This window comes from Lagenorhynchus albirostris, chromosome 3 (assembly GCF_949774975.1).
Source record: "Lagenorhynchus albirostris chromosome 3, mLagAlb1.1, whole genome shotgun sequence".
Taxonomy (NCBI): Eukaryota; Metazoa; Chordata; class Mammalia; order Artiodactyla; family Delphinidae; genus Lagenorhynchus; species Lagenorhynchus albirostris.
This window is the reverse complement of record NC_083097.1, coordinates 169,228,472-169,251,455: the sequence shown is the minus strand read 5'-3', so window position 1 is coordinate 169,251,455 and position 22,984 is coordinate 169,228,472. Positions and strand designations below refer to the sequence as shown.

The 22,984-nt window shown below is 55.3% G+C and overlaps 1 protein-coding gene across 1 annotated transcript; it reads right to left on the bottom strand.

Annotated features, from left to right (window-relative positions):
• Positions 1 to 79: 79 nt before the first annotated feature.
• On the bottom strand, positions 80 to 21,099 carry TJP3 (tight junction protein 3). Its single transcript, XM_060146745.1, has 21 exons — positions 20,922 to 21,099; positions 16,990 to 17,046; positions 16,764 to 16,873; positions 15,930 to 16,032; positions 15,348 to 15,696; positions 13,542 to 13,645; positions 12,327 to 12,486; positions 11,941 to 12,049; positions 9,464 to 9,522; positions 9,161 to 9,227; positions 8,856 to 9,012; positions 7,915 to 8,023; positions 7,558 to 7,795; positions 6,754 to 6,965; positions 5,521 to 5,616; positions 3,143 to 3,213; positions 2,512 to 2,722; positions 2,324 to 2,424; positions 1,699 to 1,986; positions 687 to 733; positions 80 to 308 (listed from the first exon to the last, which is right to left on the bottom strand). The coding sequence occupies exons 1-21, from the start codon at positions 20,937 to 20,939 to the stop codon at positions 206 to 208; spliced, it is 2,769 nt and encodes a 922-aa protein (XP_060002728.1). The 5' UTR covers positions 20,940 to 21,099; the 3' UTR covers positions 80 to 205.
• Between the last annotated feature and the right edge of the window lie 1,885 nt (positions 21,100 to 22,984).

The following is a 22,984-nucleotide window of genomic DNA, read 5'->3' as shown; positions in this document are numbered from 1 at the left end:
CTGGGTCTGTGGGGTTGAGGGAGGAAAGACAGCACCCTACTCTGGCCCCTTGTCCCTGGAAGTCACTAGAAGCCAGTGCTGTGAAAATACTCCATTTATTAAAGACCGGGCAGAGGGAGGCAGGTTTCCAGGTTCTGTGTGGGAAGCTGAGTCTCAGCTTCAGGGAGAAAAAGGGAGGACAGGCCAGCTGGCCACCTGGGAGGGGTCACAGGTCAGTGGCCGGTCCCCAGTCGTAGCCATCTTCGTCAGAGGACTCCACATCTCGGGCTCGTGTAAACTTTTTCCTCAGAGCATCCCGCTCATATGTCCTGGGGATCAGAAAATAGAACAGAGGCTGTGGGTGGGGAGGGTGTGGACTTACCTACCATTATCTGAGTTGACTCTGGGCTAGGCACAGTGGGTGCAGTCAGAGATGAGCAAGACTTGACAAACTCCTACACATCCTTCAAAGCCTGCTCCAAATTCCCCTCTTTCAGGGAGCCCTCCCAATCCTCCCAGGAAGAGGATTCCTACTCCCATGGCCCTGACTATATGGGACTTGGAATAGCTCTGTCTGGCTCTGTCTCACTCAGTAGGCTCCCAACACCATGAAGGCATAGCTTGGTTCTAGGTCTCTTCTCCACCCCACACCCTGAGTCCCAGGGGGAGGGTTGAGGTCCCCCAATGTGGAGTACAGGGGCTCTTACCGCATGCTGTCCTGTTGCCGTTGACCCTGTGGGTGGTGGCCGTCCACCTTGCAGAGGGAGAAAGGAGGTTAACACTTATCCCCCAAGTATGATAAACTGGGATGAGTAACCACTCCATCCCACCTCCCCACCTTTGCCCCCGACAGTGCTACCCACAGGCTTTCTCCTTGCCCCCACAGAAGTCTGGAGCTCATCCCCAATTTTAAATGAGAAAACAGCCTGGGACAGGGGAAGGCCTTGGCTGTGATCTCCCAGCCTGTCAGGAAAGGGGGAGTGGGGTTTCCCATCTGTGACTTTCCTCAGAGGGCTGTTGTCAGGAGTTCATAAATGAATTCGTATATGTCAAGTGCTTAGAGGAGAGCCTGCCCCATAATCAGGATGCCATGGACAGCTGAGCGGGTCGGGTACTGCACAACCCCACGGAGCACCATTCTACCAGAGACATCATAGACTCGTACATTTTTACATTTCCCTAGAGAGGGTCTGGAGGAATTTGTCAAATTCACAGAAAGGCACCTTGGAGGCTGAGGCAGTGGCACAGAGAATAAGCGCTAAGTCAATATTTGTTATTGTTAAACACCCGACTCCCATGGGCCGGGACTTGGACTAAGTGTATTCTGTTTAAACAACAAGCTTGTGGGAATTCCCTGGCGGTCCAGTGGTTAGGACTCTGAGCTTCCACTTCAGGGGGCCCAGGTTCGATCCCTGGTCAGGAAACTAAGATCCCACAAGCTGCGTGGCCAAAAATCAAAACAACAACAACAACAAAATAACAAGCTTGTGACGTCAAGACTTTACCATCAATCCCTGTATCTCAGATAAGGAAACTCATGCAGAGGTTAAATATTTGCTTTAAGTGACTCAGTGGTTCAAGTACCCTAGATCAAGGTCCAAGCTACTGATCTGGTCGGGGAAGTATCTGTTCCTCGACATCCTGGCAGAAAATAGGCTCCCTAGGTGTCCCAGCCCCATCCCAAGACCCTTGCTGGGGCCAGCCTGGTGCTCTGCTCACCTGGGTCCCCTGGTGACCCGAGGATCTCCCGTGATCTTGCAGGATCCGAGGCTCATCCTCCAGCACGGGCTCCGAGGACCGGGCCAGGGCTGGCGCCGGGGGCCCCTCGTCCACGTCCATGTGGGGCCCACCCTCGCCATCCGTGTAGCCCTCGCCGTCCGTGTAGACGCCGCCCTCGCCGTCTGTCTCATAGTCGCTGTTGAGCCGGCTGTCGCAGCTCAGATCCGCGGAGCTGTCAGCCAGGCTGCGGTAAGGGAGGTCCAGGTTGTCCTCTGAGGAACTGTCCAGCTGCGGGTGCACATGGCCTGGCTGAGCCGAGCCCCGGCCCTCCCTGATCTTAAGAGAAAACCCCGGACCCGGGACACCACCTTCCAAACTCCAGTCCTCAACCTCAAATTGAGCCTTAACCCTTGACCCCAAGGTGAGTTCTGACCATTGACCTTGGTCCAGACTGAGACCCCAAATCTGAGCTGAGCCCCAACCCTGACTCCAGCGTCAGGAGAAGACCCCAATCCCATCTCACCCCAGGAACCAGGTCCAGATCCTAGCTCAGGTCAAATCTGGGCCTTGGCCATGGCCCCTAACCCAGCCCTAACTGCGGCTGTTCCCAAACCCTCACAGGTACCTGGTCCTCGGCCGTCCAGATGGGCCGCGTCTGCTGCTCGCGGATGACAGCCTTGAGCTCTTTGTACCAGGAGTCGCTTGTGCCCTGCAGGGGGATGGTGGCTGCGGGTGGTGGGGAGGGGCATCAGCATGGCTGGAGACTCAGGCCAGGACCCACCGCCCACCCCAGACCCTAAGCTCCCACCCCACCTGTGAAGAGGTGGTCACTGTGCTTCCTCAGCTTCTGGGCCTGAGCGTAGAGGCGGCGGGAGCTGCGGCGGGAGGCGGGGGCCAGCCACTGGCGCAGTGCCTTGAGGGCTGTCCGGCTCTCGGGGACACAGAAGACCACGATTGGGTAGTACTGCACGTAGTTAAGGCGCTCAATGGCTGAGGGTGTCACGTCCAGGAGTGCGTGTTTGTCCTGGGCCGGGCCAATGTTGGGGGCCGTGGGGGAGGGAGACAGAGAGACAGGGGAGGGAAAAACACCCAGAGACAGAGCATCAGAGACAGGTGAAGAATCAGAGAGACAGAGATGAAGAGTCTGAGGTCAGAGTGGACCCCAGCCTCTCACATCTGCAGGCCAGCATGTTGGGGTGGGGCTTGGTGATAGCCCAGGCCACAGTGTCTTGAGCACCAGAGCTCCAGTTTGAGTCTCTGCCTCTTCCCAGGACTTGCTGCTGTGTGACTCTGGGCAGACTCTGTCTCCCTCAAGTCCCCCACATCACAAAGCCTCCAAGAAGGGGAAAACCACACTTGCGGGGTGTGGGGCCAGAACAGGTTGGAGACCTGGGCCTTGGTTTCCCCATCCGTGAAATGGGACCCACAGCAGAGCCTTGCTTACTTTCTCTGCAATCACCCGCACGGTGTCCAGTTTGATGATCTTGGAGGGGCTGTCGGTCCTTGACATGCTCTCTGTGGAGGGGAGAGGCGACTGGCAGCTTCGGGAGGGCAGTCCACTGGCCCTTCAAATTCATGTCTCCCTGCCCCTCCCCTGCTCAAGAACCCACCATGGCTCCCCATGGCCCTTGAGAGAAATCCTAACGCCAGCAGCAGCAGCAGCAGCTCCTGCTGGCCCCGCTCCTGACACCACACTGGGTCCCCTCCTGACCACGACCCTCACCTCCTCCTCCTGAACAGGAGTGGCTGTTACTGGCAGATGGGGAAACTGAGCCAGGGACATACGATCACAAGCTCAGAGTCACTGAGCCAACGACTGGCATGATGGGGAGACGGATGCATGGTCTGTGCTCCACACACTCACTTTCCCAGGCTCGGTCCCGACTCTGGGCCTTTGCTTGGGCTGTGACCCGAAAGAAGCTACTCTCCCATCCCCTATGTGTCCTCTAGGACATGAGATGGAGTACTGCTTCCTCTAGGAAGCCCTCCTAGATAGCATGGCAGCTGAGGGAGAAGGCACGCTGGGGCCTAAAAGGAGGGGGACGCATACTTGCCTTTTTTCTCTTTGTTGTGGTAAAATGTGTGTAACATAACATGTACCACCTTAACCATTTTTAAGCGCACGGATCAGTGGCATTAAGTGCATTCACACTGTGGTGCAACAATCCCCACCATCTGTCTCCAGAACTTTCTCATCTTCCCAAACTGAAACTCTGTCCCCATGAAACACTGACTCCCCATCCCCCTCCCCCAGCCCCTGGCCCCCACCATCTACTTCCTGTCTCTGTGGATGTGACTCCTCTAGGGACCTCCTGTGAGTGGAATCAGACAGTGTTTGTCTTTTTGTATCTGACTTATTTCACTGAGCATCATGTCTTCAATGTTCATCCATGTTGTAGTGAGTGTCAGAATTTCCTTCCTTTCTTAAGGCTGAATAATATTCCACGGTGTGCATGGAGCACGTTTTATTTATCCATCACCTGTCGATGGACACTTGGGTTGTGTCCATCTTTTGGCTGCCGTGAATCATGATGAATCTTCATGTACAAGTATCTGTTCAAGTTGCAGCTTTCAGTTCTTTTCACATGTCACAAAAAAAATGTTTTAACTTCTTTTTAACCATTTAAAATATATCAATACCATTCTTGGGCTTCCCTGCTGCCGCAGTGGTTAAGAATCCGCCTGCCAATGCAGGAGACACGGGTTCGAGCCCTGGTCCAGGAAGATCCCACATGCCATGGAGCAACTAAGCCCGCGCGCCACAACTACTGAGCCCGTGTGCCACAACTACTGAAGCCCGTGCGCCTAGAGCCCATGCTCCACAACAAGAGAAGCCACTGGACTGAGAAGCCCACGCACCTCAACAAAGAGTATCCCCCACTCACCGCAACTAGAGAAAAGCCCACGCGCAGCAACGAAGACCCAATGCAGCCAACAATAAATAAATAAATAAAAGAGCCACACCTATTTCAAAAATAAAATAAAATAAAAATATATCAATGCCATTCTTTTTTTTCTTAATTTATTTGTTGTTGGCTGCCATTGGGTCTTCGTTGTGGCACATGGGCTTTCTCTAGTTGCAGTGAGCGGGGGACTACTCTCCATTGCGGTGCATGTGCTTCTCTCATTGTGGTGGCTTCTCTTGTTGCAGAGCACAGGCTCTAGGCGCACGGGCTTCAGTAGTTGCAGCACGTGGGCTCAGTAGCTGTGGCTCGCGGGCACTAGAGCTCAGGCTCAGTAGTTGTGGCGCACAGGCTTAGTTGCTCCGTGGCATGTGGGACTTCCCAGACCAGGGCTCGAACCCGTGTCCCCTGCATTGGCAGGTGGATTCTTAACCACTGCACCACCAGGGAAGTCTCTGAATACCGTTCTTAATTAGCAGGCTGAATAAAAACAGCCATATTTGGCCCAGGAGCTGTAATTTGTTGATTCCCTACTCTAGCTTAATTGTTCCTGCAGTTGTTCATTTTTGGTCTCCTCAGGAGACCCTGTGTATTTGTTCGATGCTGTGTCTATAGCTCAATAGACAAATTTCTTGAACAAACAGACAACTGGCAATTGTCCAATTGGCTCCATTGGCAATGTCTGCTTGGTGAACTGTGTTAAGAAGGATTCTGAGGCTCTATCCAGGTAAAGGGTGGCAAGATTGTTTGAGGATGTCTGGCCCAGGGGTTGGAGGGGCTGCTGGCATGTTTGGCATGGTTGTTCTTACTCTTTCCCCCAAACAGCATCATTAGCAGCCCCCTTATCAAGCTGCCTCAACCTGGGAAAGGGTTATGAAATGATTCACCAGTGAGGTTGCTATGGGACCTGGTTTCTCACCTGCAATTTCAAACTCATCAGGCATCTCAGCAGTCAACTTCTGCATAGCAATGTCAGCCACAGGTCCCAGGATCACCACCGGGCGCTTGAAACTGGCTGCAGGGCAGAGAATCAATGACAAGAATCAGGATCCCATGTGGGGCAAAGGCTGCTAGCTTCTTGTGCAACTGCCTCTCCACTTTCTCCATAGTAGATCTAGCCAGGCCCACAGCTGCCCAGCTAAAGACTACAACTCCCAGCCTCCCTTGAAGCTAAGGATGGCCATGTGACTACATCCCGGCCAATGGGATGCAAGCAGAATGATGTGTGAAATCTGGGTTGTATCCTTCAAGGGAAGGTGTGAGACCTCTTGGCCTTCTTATACTGGGACTGTTACTTGAAAAGGAAACTTCTTGTTTATACAGTTTGGGGTCTGTCAGAGCAGCTGAACCCAGCTAACTGAGTGATTGGCAACCACCATTACAACCCTCAGGCCACATCTGATCCACTGCCTGTTTTTGTAAATAAAGTTTTATTGGCACAAAGCCACATCCAGCATGTCCCCTCTCTCCTGCCTTCCTGCAGAGTTGGGTCATTTGGACAGAAACCATCTGGCCTGTAAAGCCTAAAATACTGTCTCGCCCTTTGCAGGAAGAGCTTGTTTGACCCCTGGCCTCACCAATACTCCCTTTTACCAGTGCAGTGCTGCAGTGGGTGCAGAAGGCATCCTGGCCGGAGAAAAGCGAGTAAGCAGACCACTCTTTACACCTGACCCTTCTCTTTTTCTCCTCTCCTTCTCTCTTGCTCTTAAAAACTTGATATGTTCAGATTTCTAAACTTTCGTTGGCTGGGGGTAGAAATTAAGTACGTAGCCTTTTATGTTTGAGTCTTTTTCGTCTGGACGATGGACCAGCAGCTGGAAAGCAGCTGCTCAGCCTTTCCCGTCCTGGCTCACCTGCTATTCCCACCCTCCCTCCATTTTCTTTAAAAAGCCTCAGCACCTGGTTTTAATCCTTCTGCCCTGAGGCTGTGGGCAAGAGCTTAATCTCTTCCCTTCCTGAAATCTGAATGAGGTGTATTTTTACCCCTGGTTCTCGGGTAGGGAAAGGATCTATGTGCTGGTTTTGTGCGTGTGTATTTTCATCCTAAAGTAACCAAAAGGGGGTATTTTGGGTGGAAGGAGAGAGGTGAGGATTGTGGCTTCTGAACGCTCTTACTTGAGGGCCCCCCTCGGCCCCTCCCACCCTGGCCCACCTTCTCGCAGCACCACGCGTTCATATGGCGGGTAATGACCCTGTCTGGTCAGAGCCGACAGATCCTCACGACTCCGATGGGTGGTCTTCTTGGCTCCCCGACGAAGACCCCTCAGCCGCCAGAACTCGGCCCGTGTGCTGGAGCCCGCCGAGGCTCCAGGCCCAACCCCCACGGCCCTCTGGGCAGCCTCCAGACTGGCAAGCTGCTCTGCCCTGGAGAGAAGAGAGGAGATGAGTGAGCACCGGGGTCCGGGGTCCAGGATCACAGCCCCAAAGATGTCCAAGGCCGAATCCCGGGACCTGTGAATATGTCACCTCTCACGGCAAAGGGGACTTTGCAGGTGGGGTTAAGGCCCCTGAGATGGGGATGACCCTGGATTCCCCGGGGGTCCTAGTGTCATCACAGGGTCCTTATAAGAGGGAGGCGGCAGGGTCATAGGCAGAGAGAGACGGGAGATGCTGCACTGCTGGCTGGGAGGATGCAGAAGGGGACGCAAGCCAGGGATGCGGCGCCTCTAGAAGCTGGAAAAGGCAGGAACCGATGCTGCCCTGGAGCCTCCGGAAGGACCAGCCCTGCCCACGCCTGGATTTAGCCCCATCAGACTCATTTCTGACCCTAGAACATGAGAGGATAAAAGTGTGTTGTTCAAGGCCCCTAGGTTTGTGGTAATTTGTTACAGCACCTGCAGGAAACTCATGCAAGCGCTGACTGGTCAGCCCTGAGCCTTCTGCATGGCTCCCCAGAGGGAATCACCAAGGATGCTAAGTAGTGATGCCGTGCCCTGTCCCAGTGGGCGGTCCGCACCTGCTCTGGCTGGGGATGATGCCCCGCTCTTTTTCCCGGAGGTCACGCCCCATGCGCACCGCCAGCCAGTGGCCTCCGCGGGCGTGGCTCTGTCCAGGGCCGGGGTACAGTGTGTCCAGCACGTGGAAGACGTCTCCGCGGGTGAAGCCCAGGCCAGACGGCGGGCTGGGCTCCATCTCAAAGTGCATGCGGATGTAGAAGGAGTCGCCCACGCCGGACTGCACCATCTTCCGGAAGACTGTGGACAGGGAGGCTTCCTGAGCTAGCAGGGCCACAGCCCAGACCCGACCCCTCCCCAGGGCCTGGCCGTGGATCCCAGCTCCACTCTCACATACACACGCGCTCACACACACTCACTGTCCTGCTTCCTCTGCGTCACCAGTTCCACCTCCTCGCCCGGGGGCAGCTCCAGCAGGAACTGCACAGCCTCCTCCCGGGTCAGGTTCCGGAATGGAGTATCATTCACCTGCCGGGAAGTGGGTGCAGGGGTGGGACAAGGGCACAAGATCCCAGCTCTTCCTCCAGACAAAGCCCTCCACCCAACTCCTTCCAGAGCTGCTGTCAAGAGCCCCAGAGATTGGGGGACGGCTTTCCGAAAGGGGCACTGCCCTGTGGCAGCCTGGGCATCACACACACACACACACGTGAAGGTCTGGCCCAGAAACCAGGATACAGGGAATGCAATCGGTACAGGCATAACCGAGGCTCTGCGGGTTGTCAACATCGAGACATGGGAACGAGGGGCCACAGCTGTGACAGGACCAGGACACTGGTGAGAATTTTGTGATACTTGAAAGAGTCAAGACAGACATGCGGTCGTGACAGGGACACAATATACAGACCCGGACAGCAGGTCACAGACACTGATTATCATGGAGGTAAAGACACACAATGAAGGCGCGACCTGGATAAGGCCACGACCTGGACACGGGAGACTGGAGGTGGCACAGAAAGGGACTGTGGATGGACGCAGGGATCAAGGGTGTGGCCCAGGCAACATGGTCAGGACACGGTCAACTCAGTGACACAAACAAGGAGACTGTGACATTGATAACGAGGCAGTGACCTGGGAAAGGTCGTGAGCTGGACATCGAGGTCATGACATTGACAACAAGGATGTGACATGCACAAGGTCATGACCCAATCATCAAGGTCATGCCCCAGGCTGGGAAGCCTTAAAATGTTTGAATGTCTCTGGGGGTCTTGCCGGTCCCCAGGGGGTCCCCGGGGGTGGACACACAAGCAGTTACAGACTCGGGTACCACCCAGCAGGCCCACCCCCAGCCTCCCCCGCTCACCTGCAGAATCTCATCTCCCTCCTGGATGCCCTGCCCGTCTGCCGGGCTGCCCGCCTGCACCCCGGACACGAAGATGCCCACGTCATTGCCTCCGGCCAGCCGCAGCCCAATGTTTGCGCCCTTGAGGAAGCGGACCACCCGCGAGGCGGGGCTGTACCTGAGCAGTGAGGCAGAGACAGTCGGCATCAGGCCAAGGATGGGAGAGCCCCACCCCCATGCTGGTGCGAGAAGGCAGGTGATGGGAAGCAGGAGGCAGCCCGGGTGTGCGGGTTCTCAGCTGGGGGGCTCTGTCCTGGAGCACATACCCATGGTCCTCCACGCTCTGACCACTAGGCACGCTGTGCATGTCACAGCTCCTTTGCCTCGGGGAGTCTGAAAGGGAACAGCCAGTTTTTCCCGAGCACACTGATTGGTCCAGCCGCCAAACCTTTGCTGGGGGGTGTCCCTGCCCCTTGGAATGCAGCCCCCAGCCCCGCGCTTCTTCCCAGGGAACTGTCCCTGGCCTCTTAGGTCTGTGCCCGCCTTCCCCACTCTGCTCGGTAGAGCCTCATTGGCTGCGATCAGAAAAATCAGAGGAGGGGTGCTCAGAGTCACCACCCTCTGCTCACCTGGTTCTGACGGAGTCCTAGAATCCACTGAACCTTCCTGCCGAAGCTGGGGGCTCTCCCTGGTGGGGAACAGATTTGGGGTGAGGTGGGGGTAGGGGGATGTTGAGCAGCAATTTTTAGAAGAAGTTTGATTTATTGGCACTCAGGTTCTAATCCTGGTCCTGCCCCTCTGCAGCTGTGTGACCTCCGGCCCTCTGCTTCCCCTCTCTGAGCCCGTTTCCTCCTCCGAGCCCTGGGATGGCTGAGTCGAGTCAAAGCCTCAAAATGACGTGAGCCTGTGACAAACAGTCATGTTTACTGTTTTAATATTAATGAAAAGTTATAGAAGGTGCTCTTGACCCAATGTCTGTGTCCCCCCAAATTCATATGCTTAAGTCCTAACCCCCAGTGGGATGGTCTTAGGAGGTGGGCCTTTGGAAGTGACCAGGTTTAAATGAGGTCATGAGGGTGGGGCCCCCATGACGGGATTAGTGTCCTTATAAAAGACACCAGAGATCACTCTCTCCACCGTGGGAACACACAGCAGGAAGGAGGCCGTCCATGGGCCAGGAAGAAGCGTTCACTAGGAACCGGCCATGCCAGCACCCTGGCCATGGACTTCCGGCTTCCTGCCTATGGTGTTTTGTTAACAGCCGGAGCAGACTAACACAGAGTTAAACCACAGGACGGAAAGAAAGTTCCCTGAAAAATCAACCCACTGTTAGCACAGAAGAGTTACTTTCCAGATCTTTCAGATGCTTTCAAAGAAACGGTGAGGAAATATATACTTCTGAAAGAAAATCAAGATCAGGCCATATGTTAGCATTTCTGACATACAGCCTGTGAACCCCCAGTGCTGAGTGACTGGGGGTGGGGAAAGACACTTGAGAATGATGTACCCCCAGCCCAGGTCTCACGGGGCAGGTTCAGAGAGTACAGGGTCTGCATCGGAGAAACACATCAAGCTACTTGGAGCCGTCTGTCCACAGATCCTTCTGTGTGCCCATGGAATCCCTGGGAAGATCACACAAGAGTCCCCCAAACCCTTTGAGATGCTGCCCTGTGTCACTCTGCAATCCGGTTCATTCACCATACACAATGCCAAGTGCGTTTTCCCAAGGCCTTTTCAATATACTCTTGGAGACATCCTGTTTCATGGCTGTCTAATATTCCCAAGCAAGGATTATATTATAACGATCGTAACAAAGAGCATTCACTACGGGCCAAGCACACACACACCATCTCTTTGTGTCACCGCTAGTTAGTGCCCTAATTAGTGGTGGAGTAAGATCTGGGGCCTTGGCGTGGGCCCTCCTCTGGCCTCTAAAATGGACCACAATGACCCCCACCTCCTGGTCCTCCCGCTAACAGCCATGTGAGGGAGCTTAGAAGGGGATCATCCACTCCCAAAAGCCCACAGCCCTAGACTACGTCTTGACTGTAACCTCATGAGACCACGAACCAGAACCACCCAGCTAAGCTGTCCCCAATTCCTGACTCTCAGCAACAGTGAGGTAATACATGTTTACCATTGTCTCAAGCGGCCAGGTTTGGGGGTCATTTGTTATGCGGCTGTAGATAACAGATACAACCCCCTACTTCACAGGGGACTGCAGGCTTAAATGAGGTGCCTGTTACCTAATCCCCAAGTGTTATGCAATCATGTTTTTTAAGGCGTTGAATTGTGTACCCTCAAAATTCACCTGTTGTAGTCCTAACCCCCAGGATCTCAGAATGGGACCTCATTTGGGAACAGGGTCATCACGATGTGATTAGTGAACTTGAGGTCATACTGGGGTGGGGGCGGTGGCTAATCCAGTCTGACTGGTGTCCTTATAAAAGGGGGACATCTGGACACAGAGACACATACATGGGGGAAGATGACATGAAGACACACAGCGGGGAGACGGCCACCTGGAAGCCAAGGAATGCCGGAGGCTACCAGAAGCTAGGAGAAAGGCCTGGAACAGATTTCCCCCTAAAAGCCTTGAGAGGCAGTGTGGCCCTGACACCGTGACTTGAGTCTTCAGTCTCCAGGGCTTTGAGACCATAAATTTCTGTGGTTCTAAGCCGACCAGTTTGTGGCACTTGGTTACTGCAGCCCCAGGAGACTAACAAAGTAACTGCCACTCTGTCCCTTTTATAAACATCATCATAACGAATAAGCATCCTCTAATCCCTGCACACAGCTGTGGCTATTTCACTCCCAAGAGAACTCTCTAAAAGCCTTGCTCGGTGACAGGGCTTATGCATTTTGAAGTCTTCTAGGGCTTGTTGTAAAATTCTGTTATCCCTTCTGCTTTGAGTCCGTCCATATCTGGTTCTCCCAGGACCGAGAACCCTGAGCCACAATAAGGAGGCAAGAAGGACTGTGTGTGGAAGGAGAGGCCTCTTCCAGGCAGGCCGCCATGACTGCACCCTCAAGGCTACCCCATGTTGGAAAAGATAGGCCCATGTTCCCATCCCACTTGGCCATTCTAGCCGATGAGGTTACATACACGGGGGAGCTGGTTCGGCTGGCGTCCGGACTCCGCTGCCCATGCTGGGGTGGCGGTGGTACATGGGATGGTGGCGCCTGAGACAGTTCTGACCCGAGGTCTGAGATGTCTGCGGGGGAAAGCATGTCTCAGCCACAGGCACGCCTTCCAGGCTGCCATTTCACAGAGGGGCACATCAGGCCCCTCTAAGCAAAGGGGCCCAGACCAGAGTCAGGCTCAGCTGAGGGCCTCCAGCCCTAACTTGCTGTGTGGCCTTGGGCAAGTTTCTGTCCCTCTCTGAGCCTCTCAGGGCCAGGCTTCCCAACTCCTGCTTGGTCCTGCCTGGCACAGCCTGCCTCCCTGGCCCTCCATTTGAACCTCCCAGGGCTGGCCTCTTGGCCCCTCACCCTCCAGAAGGGAGCTGTCGCTGTCGCTGACGGCCGGAGGGATATTCACCAGGAACTGGCCTCGGTCCCTGAGCACCAGCAGAGTCAGTTTCCCTTCCGACTTCTCGATCAGTTGCCGTGTGTCACTCAGTGACAGATTCTCACTGGACACCCCGTTGATCTAAAAGGGATCAGGAAGGAGGAAGCAAGTTCATGAGAGATAGGGGATACTAGAAACAGATACCTTGGTGAGGGGGACTAGAAACACACAACCCTCAGGGGTTACTAAAAACAGACATTCTCAACAGAAAATGATAGAATTGCATTCCTGCTGTGAGAGGAGACTATGCCAATAACTGACCTCCAGAAGAATTCTAGAAACAGACAATTTTCTAAGAGGGGTTGGGGGGCGCTAGGGAAAAATTAAAAATGGATTGACTCTCATTTCCCCAGAGGGGGAAATTTCTCAGGAGACACTGGGAACAGATATTAGAAACAACTCTAACTGGGGGAGAGGGAGTAAATATGTAGATACTAGAAACAGACAATCTCTGGGCGGTCTGGAAACAGACATCTAGAAGTTGATTAGAAACATACAATTCCTAGGAGGGATTTAGTGTCATCTCCGCTCACCAGGAATCCATTGCTAACATTTTCTCTTGGGAATGTCTGTTTTCAGTAACCCTTCTAGCCCCCAGCCCCACCTCCAAGCTCTGTTTCAAGTGTCAGCCCCAAACTACTAGAAACAGACAATTCTTCAGGGTCACTAGAAACAGATGACTCTGAGGAAGCTCTAGAAACAATCAACCAGAAATGATTTGTATATCAAACACTAGGAATCACTAGAAACAGATTTTCAGGGGAGGAGTCTAGAAGGAAACCAAGCTCTTAAGGCAGAGCTGCTCCTCAAAGCCTGGTCTCTGGACCATTAGCATCCAGGCACCTAAGGCAGGCCCATGAATCAGTGCTGTAGCCAGCACGTCATGTGATTCTGGGGATACTAGAAACAGACAACCCAAAGGGGGTGCTAGAAACCGACATTTGGCAATGGATTTGCGGCAGATGCGGGGAAGGGGGGAAAGTCCTGCGTAGCCATCTCCAACCTTTGTGAAACAGGCCACAATGCAGGAGGCAAGTGGTTCAGAACCAGCTTTGCTGACTGTGCCATATGCCTCGGTAACACTGTTACCCTCTGGCCCCGGTCTCCCTGCCCCCTGACAGGAGGAAGGGGCTCACCTGTAGGATGAGGTCTCCTTCCTGGAGCCTGCTGTTCTGGGCAGCCAGGCCCGATTCTGTGATGTGCTTGATGAAGATCTGACTGCCCAGTTTGACCCCGAAATCTGTGGGTGGAAGAGGAGGGAAACTGAGGCAGGGCCTGGGTTCTGGGCTGCCAGGGGCTCTCAGACCTCAGCCTTCTCGCCTGCCCTCAACCATCCCATCTTCCAGGCTGCTGTCGTGCAGGGAGGGGGCAGGCTTCAGCCTGCTGCCCCTTTCCAGCGGGCACTCTCCCCCTGAAGGTGCCTGTCGGCGGGTGACAAAGCAGACCTGGTCCCCTGTAGTTGGGGGAGGTGGAACACACAAGCACCCGGTGATGCTGAGTGCTGGGAAGAGAGAAAGCTGGGGGACTTCCCTGGTGGTGCAGTGGTTAAGAATCTACCTGCCAATGCAGGGGACACAAGTTCGACCCCTGGTCCGGGAAGATCCCACATGCTGCGGGGCAACTAAGCCCGTGTGCCACAACTACTGAGCCTGCGCTCTAGAGCCCGCGAGCCATAACTACTGAAGCCCACGCACCTAGAGCCTGTGCTCTGCAACAAGAGAAGCTACTGCAATGAGAAGCCCGTGCACCGCACTGAAGAGTAGCCCCTACTCGCCTCAACTAGAGAAAGCCCACGCGCAGCAATGAAGACCCAACGCAGCCAAAAATAAATAAATAAAATTTTTAAATAAATAAATAATTAATTAAAAAATAAAAAGTATTAAAAGAAAAAAAGAGAGAGAGCGTAAGCCAGGAGGTGGGGAGAGTGGCCAAGGAGGGGCAGTTTGGGGACAGGTGTTGGGGGATGGCCTCTCTCAGGGGGTGACGTCTGAGCTGGGTCTTGGATGAAGCAAGGGAGCAAACCCTGCAGGAGTCTTGGGAAGGTCATTTCAGGTGGTGGGAACAGCCCGTGCAAAGGCCCTGGGGCAGGGATTCTGATATCATTGCACAGCAGTCAGCAGCAGGCACCTGAGAAGGAGCAGAGCCCAGGTTGTCCCTTCCCAACACCCTGATGACATCACCAAAGCGGCTTAGGGGTCACAACCCCAATACTCAGTGACATCACGATGAGCGTTTTCAGGATTATTAAAATTACAATGTGGGGTAGATATCCCAGTGTCATTTGTCACATCATGACCAGAATTTCAAGGTCACAATACTGCCATTGACTCAAGACAGGAATGAGAGATCACGTCCCTACTGTTCTATACCTACTAATCCCTCGACAGTCTACTGATGTCATGATGTGTGAGTTTCCCGTTGCTGTACCAAACCGCCACAAACGTAATGGCTATAATAGAACACGAATTTATCGAATAGTCTGAAATGGGCCTCATGGGGCTAAAATCCAGGTGTGGGCAGGGCTGGTCCTTCCGGAGGCTCCAGGGGAGCAGTGGTTCCCGCCTTTTCCAGCTTCTAGAGGCGCCGCATCCCTGGCTCGCGGCCCCTCCTGCATCCTCACAGCCAGCAGCGCAGCATCTCCCGTCTCTCTCTGCCTCTGACCCTGCCGCCTCCCTCTTATAAGGACCCTGTGATGACACTAGGAGCCCCGGGGGAATCCAGGGTCATCCCCATCTCAGGGGCCTTAATTTAACCCCACCTGCAAAGTCCCCTCTGCCCCGTGAGGTGACACATCCGCAGGTCCTGGGACCAGGATGTGGGCATCTTTGGAGGCCATTATTCTGCTGACCACACACCACATGTGATCAGATTTTGGGGCAGCAGTGCTGCCTGTTCCCGGGGATGCCAAGCCCCACTGCCGACAACGTGGCCCCCACGCTCACCGTCGCTGTCTCTCCTCCGCACCAGCACGGACTTCACGGGCCGCATGCGCATGTCCTGCCGCGGCAGCCGCTTGAAGCCAGACACCAGGGCCAGCCCGTTGGCCTCGGAGCCGCCGCTCGGGCTCCTGCGCCCATGGCTGCTGGCCTGGCTCCGGCGAGCTGTCCTTGGCCGGCGGGAGCGCTCGCCCCAGGAGTGGCCAGAGCCGCTGGACGTGTCACCCTCATAGCCCTGGCCGTGGTCAGCCTCGTCCAGGCGCCGCGGCCCATCTTCCTCATCTGAGTCCTGGTGTCCCAGGCCAGAGGTGGCCTTGGTGGCGGGCAGCTGGACTTTCCGGGGACGCTTCACTGTCTGTTAGGGCAGGCAGAAATGGTCGGGGTGGCAGGGGGCAGCTCAAGGCTTTGCCCCATCCCATGGAGGACCCCGGGGGACTCTGGTCTCTCTGGGTCTTAACATCCAAGCTGTGAATGGAAACAAGATTCCACTTGCTTGGGGAAGCTTATACTCATACTGCCCGTGGGCAACAAGACCAGGAGAAGTGGGGTTCAGCCAGGGGCTGCCTCTCCCACCGAGCCCCCACTCACAATGTTGGCCACTTTTGTGCAGGTCTTGAGTATCTGAATGGCGAAGGTGGAGGTGACACTCTCCATGGAGACCCCATTCACCATGACGATGTGGTCCCCTGTCCTGAGGGAGGAGGCCGGATCTCAGGGAGGAGACATCACCCAGGAGCCCCTCTCCCCAGGCCTGCCCTGAGGGCCCCTGGAAGGCACCCCCATGTGTACAAAGCCTGGTTCTGATTTACTGGTGTCCCCAGACTCATGAAGACATTTATCCTTCTGGGCCTCAGTTTCCTCATCTGTAAAATGGGGCTGATCGCAGAACCCACATAGTGAAATGCAATCATAGAACATAAGCTGCAATTACACCTGGTGTCCCTGTACCCCCTCACTTCTTTCTCTCAGGCCCCCTCTTCCTGCTTTTCTCCCCTTCTCTCCCTGTCCGTTTCGTACTCTCTCTCTCTGAAGCTGGTCGCTGATTCTGAGCTGAGCCATATCACCTGTCAGCCTCTTGGGTCCCAGAACCATTTTCCCAACATAACTCCCAGGAGCCTTCTATCCCCAAGAGCTCAGGACACTGGGTCTCTCTCCCTCCAGCCAAAAAGAGGTTTCCAGGATATTTGCTCTGGGAGCATCCTGGGGCCACTATGACCCCCAGAATCCATCAGAGGACCAGTGCCTTGAGGAGAGTGGGGGCTAGTCACTGTCTGTCCTTCTGCCAGCCCCAAGCCCTGTACTGACAGAGCTGGAAGGCGCCAGGCACTTTCCAGCCTCCTGGTTTGGGCCCACACAGTTCCCTCCTCTTGATGTGTCCCCCCACCCCCACCCCCGCCGGCACCCAGCTGCCTTGACACTCACTGTAGCCGGCCCTCAGCTGGTCCTCCGGGCACCACATCGGACACAACCACCGATCCACCGGGCCGGTCTCGGCCACCAGATATTGCAATGCCGAAGCCTCGGCGGGGGTCCTGAGGGGGGGATGAGAGACAGAACGTGATTTTGCTTCTCACTGGGACAAAGGCTGTCCTGCAGGAACCAACCCACCATTCCCATCAGCACCCAAGCGGAGGGAGGGAGGCCTCACCTTGCTGATCGTGACTGTGTGCTGTTCCCAGATGGTCAGCTCCTCCATGTCCAGCACCTGGTGGGAGGTGACAGGGAAGGTGGACATGAGGTCTATCAGAGCAATCAGGGCTCCCCATACCTGGGTGGGTGTGCAGCCTGGCTCTGACACTCTCATGGCCCAAGTCTGTGAGTTAGTTGCTACCTCTCCTGAGATCTCAGTTTTCTCATCTGCAAAATGGACTTAAATCAGTGGTTCTCAATCCAGGACCATTCTACCCCCTCTCCCAGAGGGCACTGGGTGGTATCTGGGGACATCTGTGGTTGTTATGATTGGGGGGTGCTCCTGGCATCGAGGGGGTGGGGGCCAGGGGTGCTGCTCAAACCCCTACATGTAGTGCACAGTCAGACCCCACCACAAACAATGACCCATCTCCAAATGTTAATAGTGCCATACTGTGGTGGGAGCAGAGGAAATGTTAGTCCTTGTCACTGTCCCTCTGGAAGGTCTGGCTCAGTCCCTGTGGTGGTGGTGGTGGGGATCTAGCAAGGCCTGCAGACACAAGGGTCTCACTCTGCTCCAGACACTCAGGGCTCCTGATGTTCCTCCCACACACCAAGCCCGGTCCTGCCCCAGGACCTTCGCAAGAGCCATCTCCTCTGCCTGGATCTCTCTTCCCCCAGATCTGCACCTGGCCCGCTCCCTCACCTCCTTCTCCCAACCACCCTGTCTGGAACTGGAATGCTTGCCATCCCACAACAGACCAGTTTATCCTCCTTTCCCTGATTCCTCGTTCACAGAACTTGTGATCCCTTGACACTCTCTAGGTTTTTAAAATCTGGTCACTGCCCTTCTCCCTCTAGAATATTGGCTTCAGAGGTCAGAGATTTTTATCTGCCTCATTCAAAGTTGATCCTGAGTGCCTGGATCATAGGAGAGATTCTATCTAAGAAATGAATGAATGAATGAAGTGCTTCCTTTGCGCTAAGCACTTCACAGGTAAGATCTCATTTAATCTGCTCACTAAGGGGCATTCTATTATGCCCCGTCACAGAAGAGGAAAGCCAAGCACAGAGAGGGGAAGTCACTTGCCAAGACAACAGAGCAGTTGAGGGTGGGGCTGGAGGGTGGGGCTGTGGGGCGTGAATTCTGTTATTTTCAAGCCCAAGGTACAGATGAGATCACAGGCTCTGGGAGTAGAGGTCACTCAGCCGGGAGATGATGCTGGCAGAAGCGGGGGATGTGGAGCCCAGCTCAGCACTGCAAGGGCGGGGGACTCCCTGTGAGCCCTCCGCTGGTGTGATGTGTTCTTGTGCCTTTTCTTAGAGGTTCCCGGGAGAGCAGCGTTCCAGGCTTCCCCGAGGTAGGAAGGGGGCAGAGAAGAGGGAAACAAAGCCAAGGGCAGGGCCTCACGGACACCCCTGGGAGCCAGGTCTGCTCTCTCAACTGAGCCTCAAATCCTGCAGTCTGCCCTTTGCTGGCTGTGGTGGTGCCTCTCCCAGCCTCATCTTCCCCATCTGTGAAATGGGTACCTCCCTCACCCCCACCACCCCGTCTTTCAGCGCTGAGGTGTGGGAAGCGGGCGTGGAGTCATGCACGAATAGCAGAAGGAGCCTCTAGGAGAGATGACAGTGCTGTTGTGAGAAGTAATAATAATGACCTTCTTCCTCTGCATAATATTACTAAGCAACACTATTCCGTGCGCTGCCAGCGAGCGCATTGCACGTACCCATTCATTTACTCCTGAGTGACCTCAGAAATGGCACTTCTCCTATTCCTGCCTTCCGGCCTTACAGGGAAGGAAAGGGAAGCCCAGAGAGGTTCAGTAACTTGCTGGAGCTCACACAGCGCGCCGCAAACCTTGGCAGCCCATTCCATACCTTTAATCTTAACCACCGGGCTTCAGTATCCTTCTGCTTTTTTTTTTTCTTTCTGAACTTATTTTTCAGAACAGAATCTTTTCACTTGCTTTGATTTTATGCTTAGTGTCATTAAACGGCCTCCCAGAATTTTGATTTCTTGGCCTTATTTTAAGAAACAGCCCACAGGGAGTCAGGGCCCCTAAGGGGGCAGGCACAGGTGGCTGGGGCTTGTCCCAGCTTGTGTAGGTTTGCCTCCATGGATACTGCAGGACTCTCCATGACCCATGGGGTCACGCCTAACACCACATCCCACCTCAACTTAGTTCCAAACATTTCCCTGGCAGTGCCCTGTGCCTGGTTACCCTCCCAGGATGCACACAGCTGCCCCGGACACTCAGGTCTCAGCTCAAACACAACCTCCCCAGGGGACCCTACTAGACTAGCCAATCTTCCCTGGCACCCTACCACCCCTCCCTACTTAATTTATGAGGTTTTATTCATGACATCCAAAACCATCTTAAATTATCCTGTTTAATCATCAGTTAGTGAGTTTCTGGTCTTTCCTCTTGGTCTGTGAAGGTTGGGCAGGGCTGTCTCTCTAGGTACGTTGGTGATGGGCCCTCCAATCAGCTCCTTTCCAGGCTTTTGCACATGCTGCGCTCCCTGGCAAACTCTTATTCATCCTTCACAGCCCCAGTGCCACTGTCTCTTCCTCCAGGAAATGAGTCCTCAAAGCCCCCCCGCCCCCCCCCCACACACATTTTACGTCTCTGATTACTGGGGCCTGGGATGTCCCAGTCCACCTGTCTCCCCTACATCCCTCTAGTCCAGGGATTCCTAGTGGGCAGGGCTGGGGGCCCTGGGACCCCAGCATTGTCCCCACAAGACCAGGCACGCGGGAGTTTGAGGAATGCGTGAATGGTGGAATAAAAGGCTGATTCCGCCAGGAACTCAACCAGGTACGTCCTGAGTTCCTAGCCTCCTCAGCCCCGCCTCCGTCGAGGTGCGCTCCGAGGGGGCGGCGCCCGGGCCTTCGTCCTCGCCCCCCGCCACGCGCGGGACAGAAACACCGGAGAGGAGACGCCTCCAGAGAGACAGGTCTTACCAAGGCACACCGCCCCGGGCACTTGGCTACCAGGCTGCTGTCCGCTCTCCCCCTCCCCACTCCAACCTCTGGGAACAACGGCGGGGGTGGGGAGGGGGAGGGGAAGGGGGGTCACAAATACTCGAGCTGGGGACTGGATTCTGGGAGCGGTTCCTTGCTGCCGGGAAGGAGGCGGCGGGAACCAGAACTGCCCGGCCCTAGAGCCTCGGGCGGTCCGGCCTGGGGCGAGCCAGGTAAACAGCCTAGGCCTGTTTACCCCTCTGGGGCCCGACCTGAGACCCAGCGGGGTGGGTGTGACAAAGTCGATTCAAGTTTCAGCCCTGGAGAGCGAAGTCCCCCCAGACAGAGCCACAGGGATTCCCTCTCGCAGCCCCGGTCGGCTTGCTCGGTGCAAAACGGGGCTCTCGACGCCCATGTCTACCAGGTCGCCCAAGTGAACGGCTCTGTATACAGTAGGCACCCAGTAAATGGGGATCCCCTCGTCCGCAGCCTAGCCGCATTCGCCAAAGCCGCTCCCGCCCACATATGAAGTCCCTGCCCACGGTTCCGCCCTTAGTGCTCAAGCTTAACTCCGCTGATCTCCCGGGAAACCGGGCACCTACTACGTGCCAGGCGCTTTGCAACACACTTTTGTCCTGGAATCCTTCCTACACCCTTCTATAAAGTGACCACCGTCCACTTTATAGATGAGGTTCGGAGACGCATGGATTCAGCGGCCCAAAGTTACGGAGAAAAAAATGGGATTTGAACTCAGGTCTACCTGCGAAGGCAGACCCAGGACAGAGGAAGCTCCCGGAGGCCGCTCTGGAGGCCAGTGGGCGCGGACGCCTCTGCCCGTGCAGCCTCGGGCTAGCCACCACATTCCTCTGGGCCTCAGTTTCCCCATCTGTTACCTAGGCAGAGGGTGATCTGGGGTCCTGGATCCAGGTCCCAGCCCTGACCCCAGCTCGGTCCCCTCTCCCTCCCGCCCTCGGCGGGCTACTCGCCTGGAATCTCACCGCCATAGTCCACCCGGGGGCCGTCCAGTGCCTCTGCCCCAGGGAGGTCTAGAAACAATTGGCCCCCACCCTGGCGTGAGGGAGGAGGCTGGGGAGGGTCGCGGCGAAGCAGGTCCCCGGCTCTCGCCCTCCTCCAGCCCGCTCCGCCGCTGGGGCTGCACCTGCACCTCTTCCTCCTCCGTGGCCCCTACCGGCTCCGCCCCCGCCCCGACACGCCTTCGGGACGCCGCCGAGGCAGCCTTCGTCCCCCTTCCCTTCCCAACACAGGATCCAGGCCCAGGGATGGGAATTCCAGGCCGGGTTTTCCGCCCAGCTGAGCACTAGCCAGCGGCGGGGCTGGAGACCAGCCAGGCAAGGCTGCAAGGAAGACCGGGAAGGGATTACAGCCGCGTTCGGAACGGAGCCTGCGCTTCGGAAAGTTTAACATCCGAGAAAAACTCTACATGTTGAAATTCAGTAGGGAGATCTCTTGGATTAGGAGCTAGTCAAGGGTCAGAGACCTCAGGAGCGTAGGGCTGGTCTCTCTCGGGTCACCCCCATCTTCGGGAGGTTTACCCTATTTTAGAGAGAGAAAACGGAGGCCCAGGGAGGCCAGGGACGTGGACTCTCTGAAGGCGCACAGCGGCCGCCTCTGGGCCTGCCCCGAATCCAGTGGTACCCGCCTGTCTTCACACCTAGCACCTGGCTGGGTCCCCAGCTGGGGAGGGCGGGGCGGCGAGGGCGGAGGAAATTCTTTAGGTTCCTCTGAGTTAAGGTCAGGCTTCTTTCTCCTCACCCAGCCTCACCCTCAGGAGCCATCTAGGAACTACAGGACGAGAGCAGGAAACCCTCTACCTGGGGGTGAGGGAGGGAGGAAGTCACCTGGATGGGTGGAGCCACCATCGGCCCCACCCGCACATTCCTTTGTGCTTAAAAAAAATAGACCTTGAGGCCCAGCTGTTCCTGTGCCCCATCTCAGGCCAAGGTTGAAGGGGCAAATCTGGGCATAGACACCCCTTCCCAGCCTCATCCAGTCAAGACTGGGCAGAGAGGAACTCCAGACTGTGGGAAGGGGGGAGGCAGAGGGGAAAATGGAGGATCAGGGAAGTGTTCCTGAAGGAGGGGGTATTGCCACTAGGGTTTTTAGGGTTGGATAAGAGTTTGCCAAGTGTACAAGACAGAGAATATAATCAAAATCTTTGAGGCCCCCAAAGTTGATTTCTCACCACTCCCCACTGCAGTTATCCCCCAAAACCTAGTCTGGAGACCCCAGTTAGCCAGAATCAACCCCTCAAGAGTCCCCAAAGGCCCCCAAGGCAATAAATATTTGCAGAAGCCCCCTTCTAAGGACCTGCTTGGAACCTCATGGCTAAAGGGGAAAGCTCAGTCTTTCCCGACATGACCTTGGGTCACCAGCAGGTGGCACACAACATGATTTTAGGTAGAAGAAAGTCAAATATTTTCTAAATAGATGTGTATTTGCTTTACTGACTCATAGGACAAAACATAAATAGGTTCCCCACTGCCACGTGCATGCAGGGGTTCGTGGCTGCGATTACTGGGGAGGACTGGGGAGGAGTTACTGATTGGATGTAGGTCTGGCAAAATAAGCTGGCTCGTGCTTATGGAGTGTTTGCTTTGCTCCAGCCACTGTTACACGGATATCCACGTGACCATTTTGCAGCTGAGAAAACTGAGGCCAGATGGGTCGACTGGCAAGCCCTACTAGGAGAGCTGGATTTGGCCCTGGACTTGGCTCTCTTTGACCCCACACCGCTCAGTCTATACCCGTGCTTCTCACTGTAGGGTAATTTGCCCCCCATCCCCCAGCCTGACACCCCAGGGAACGGTTGGGCCCCAAAAGCCAATAGTGCTGAGGTAGAGAAACCCCACTTTAAACCCCTCTAAGAAGGGGGGCAACCACCACAAGACACATGGTCTTCCTCCAGCCACCTCACATATTCATGCCCTGCTCAGGAACACTCACTGGGACTTCCCTGGTGTCGCAGTGGTTAAGAATCCTCCTGCTGGGCTTCCCTGGTGGCGCAGTGGTTGAGAGTCCGCCTGCCAAT

Coding starts and splice junctions, on each gene's coding strand:
- TJP3 (XM_060146745.1), bottom strand. Junction 13,646..15,347: donor GCGGAGGAGAGACAGCGACG/GTGAGCGTGGGG, acceptor TTCCACCCACAG/ATTTCGGGGTCAAACTGGGC. Junction 12,050..12,326: donor CGACAGCTCCCTTCTGGAGG/GTGAGGGGCCAA, acceptor TTTCCCCCGCAG/ACATCTCAGACCTCGGGTCA.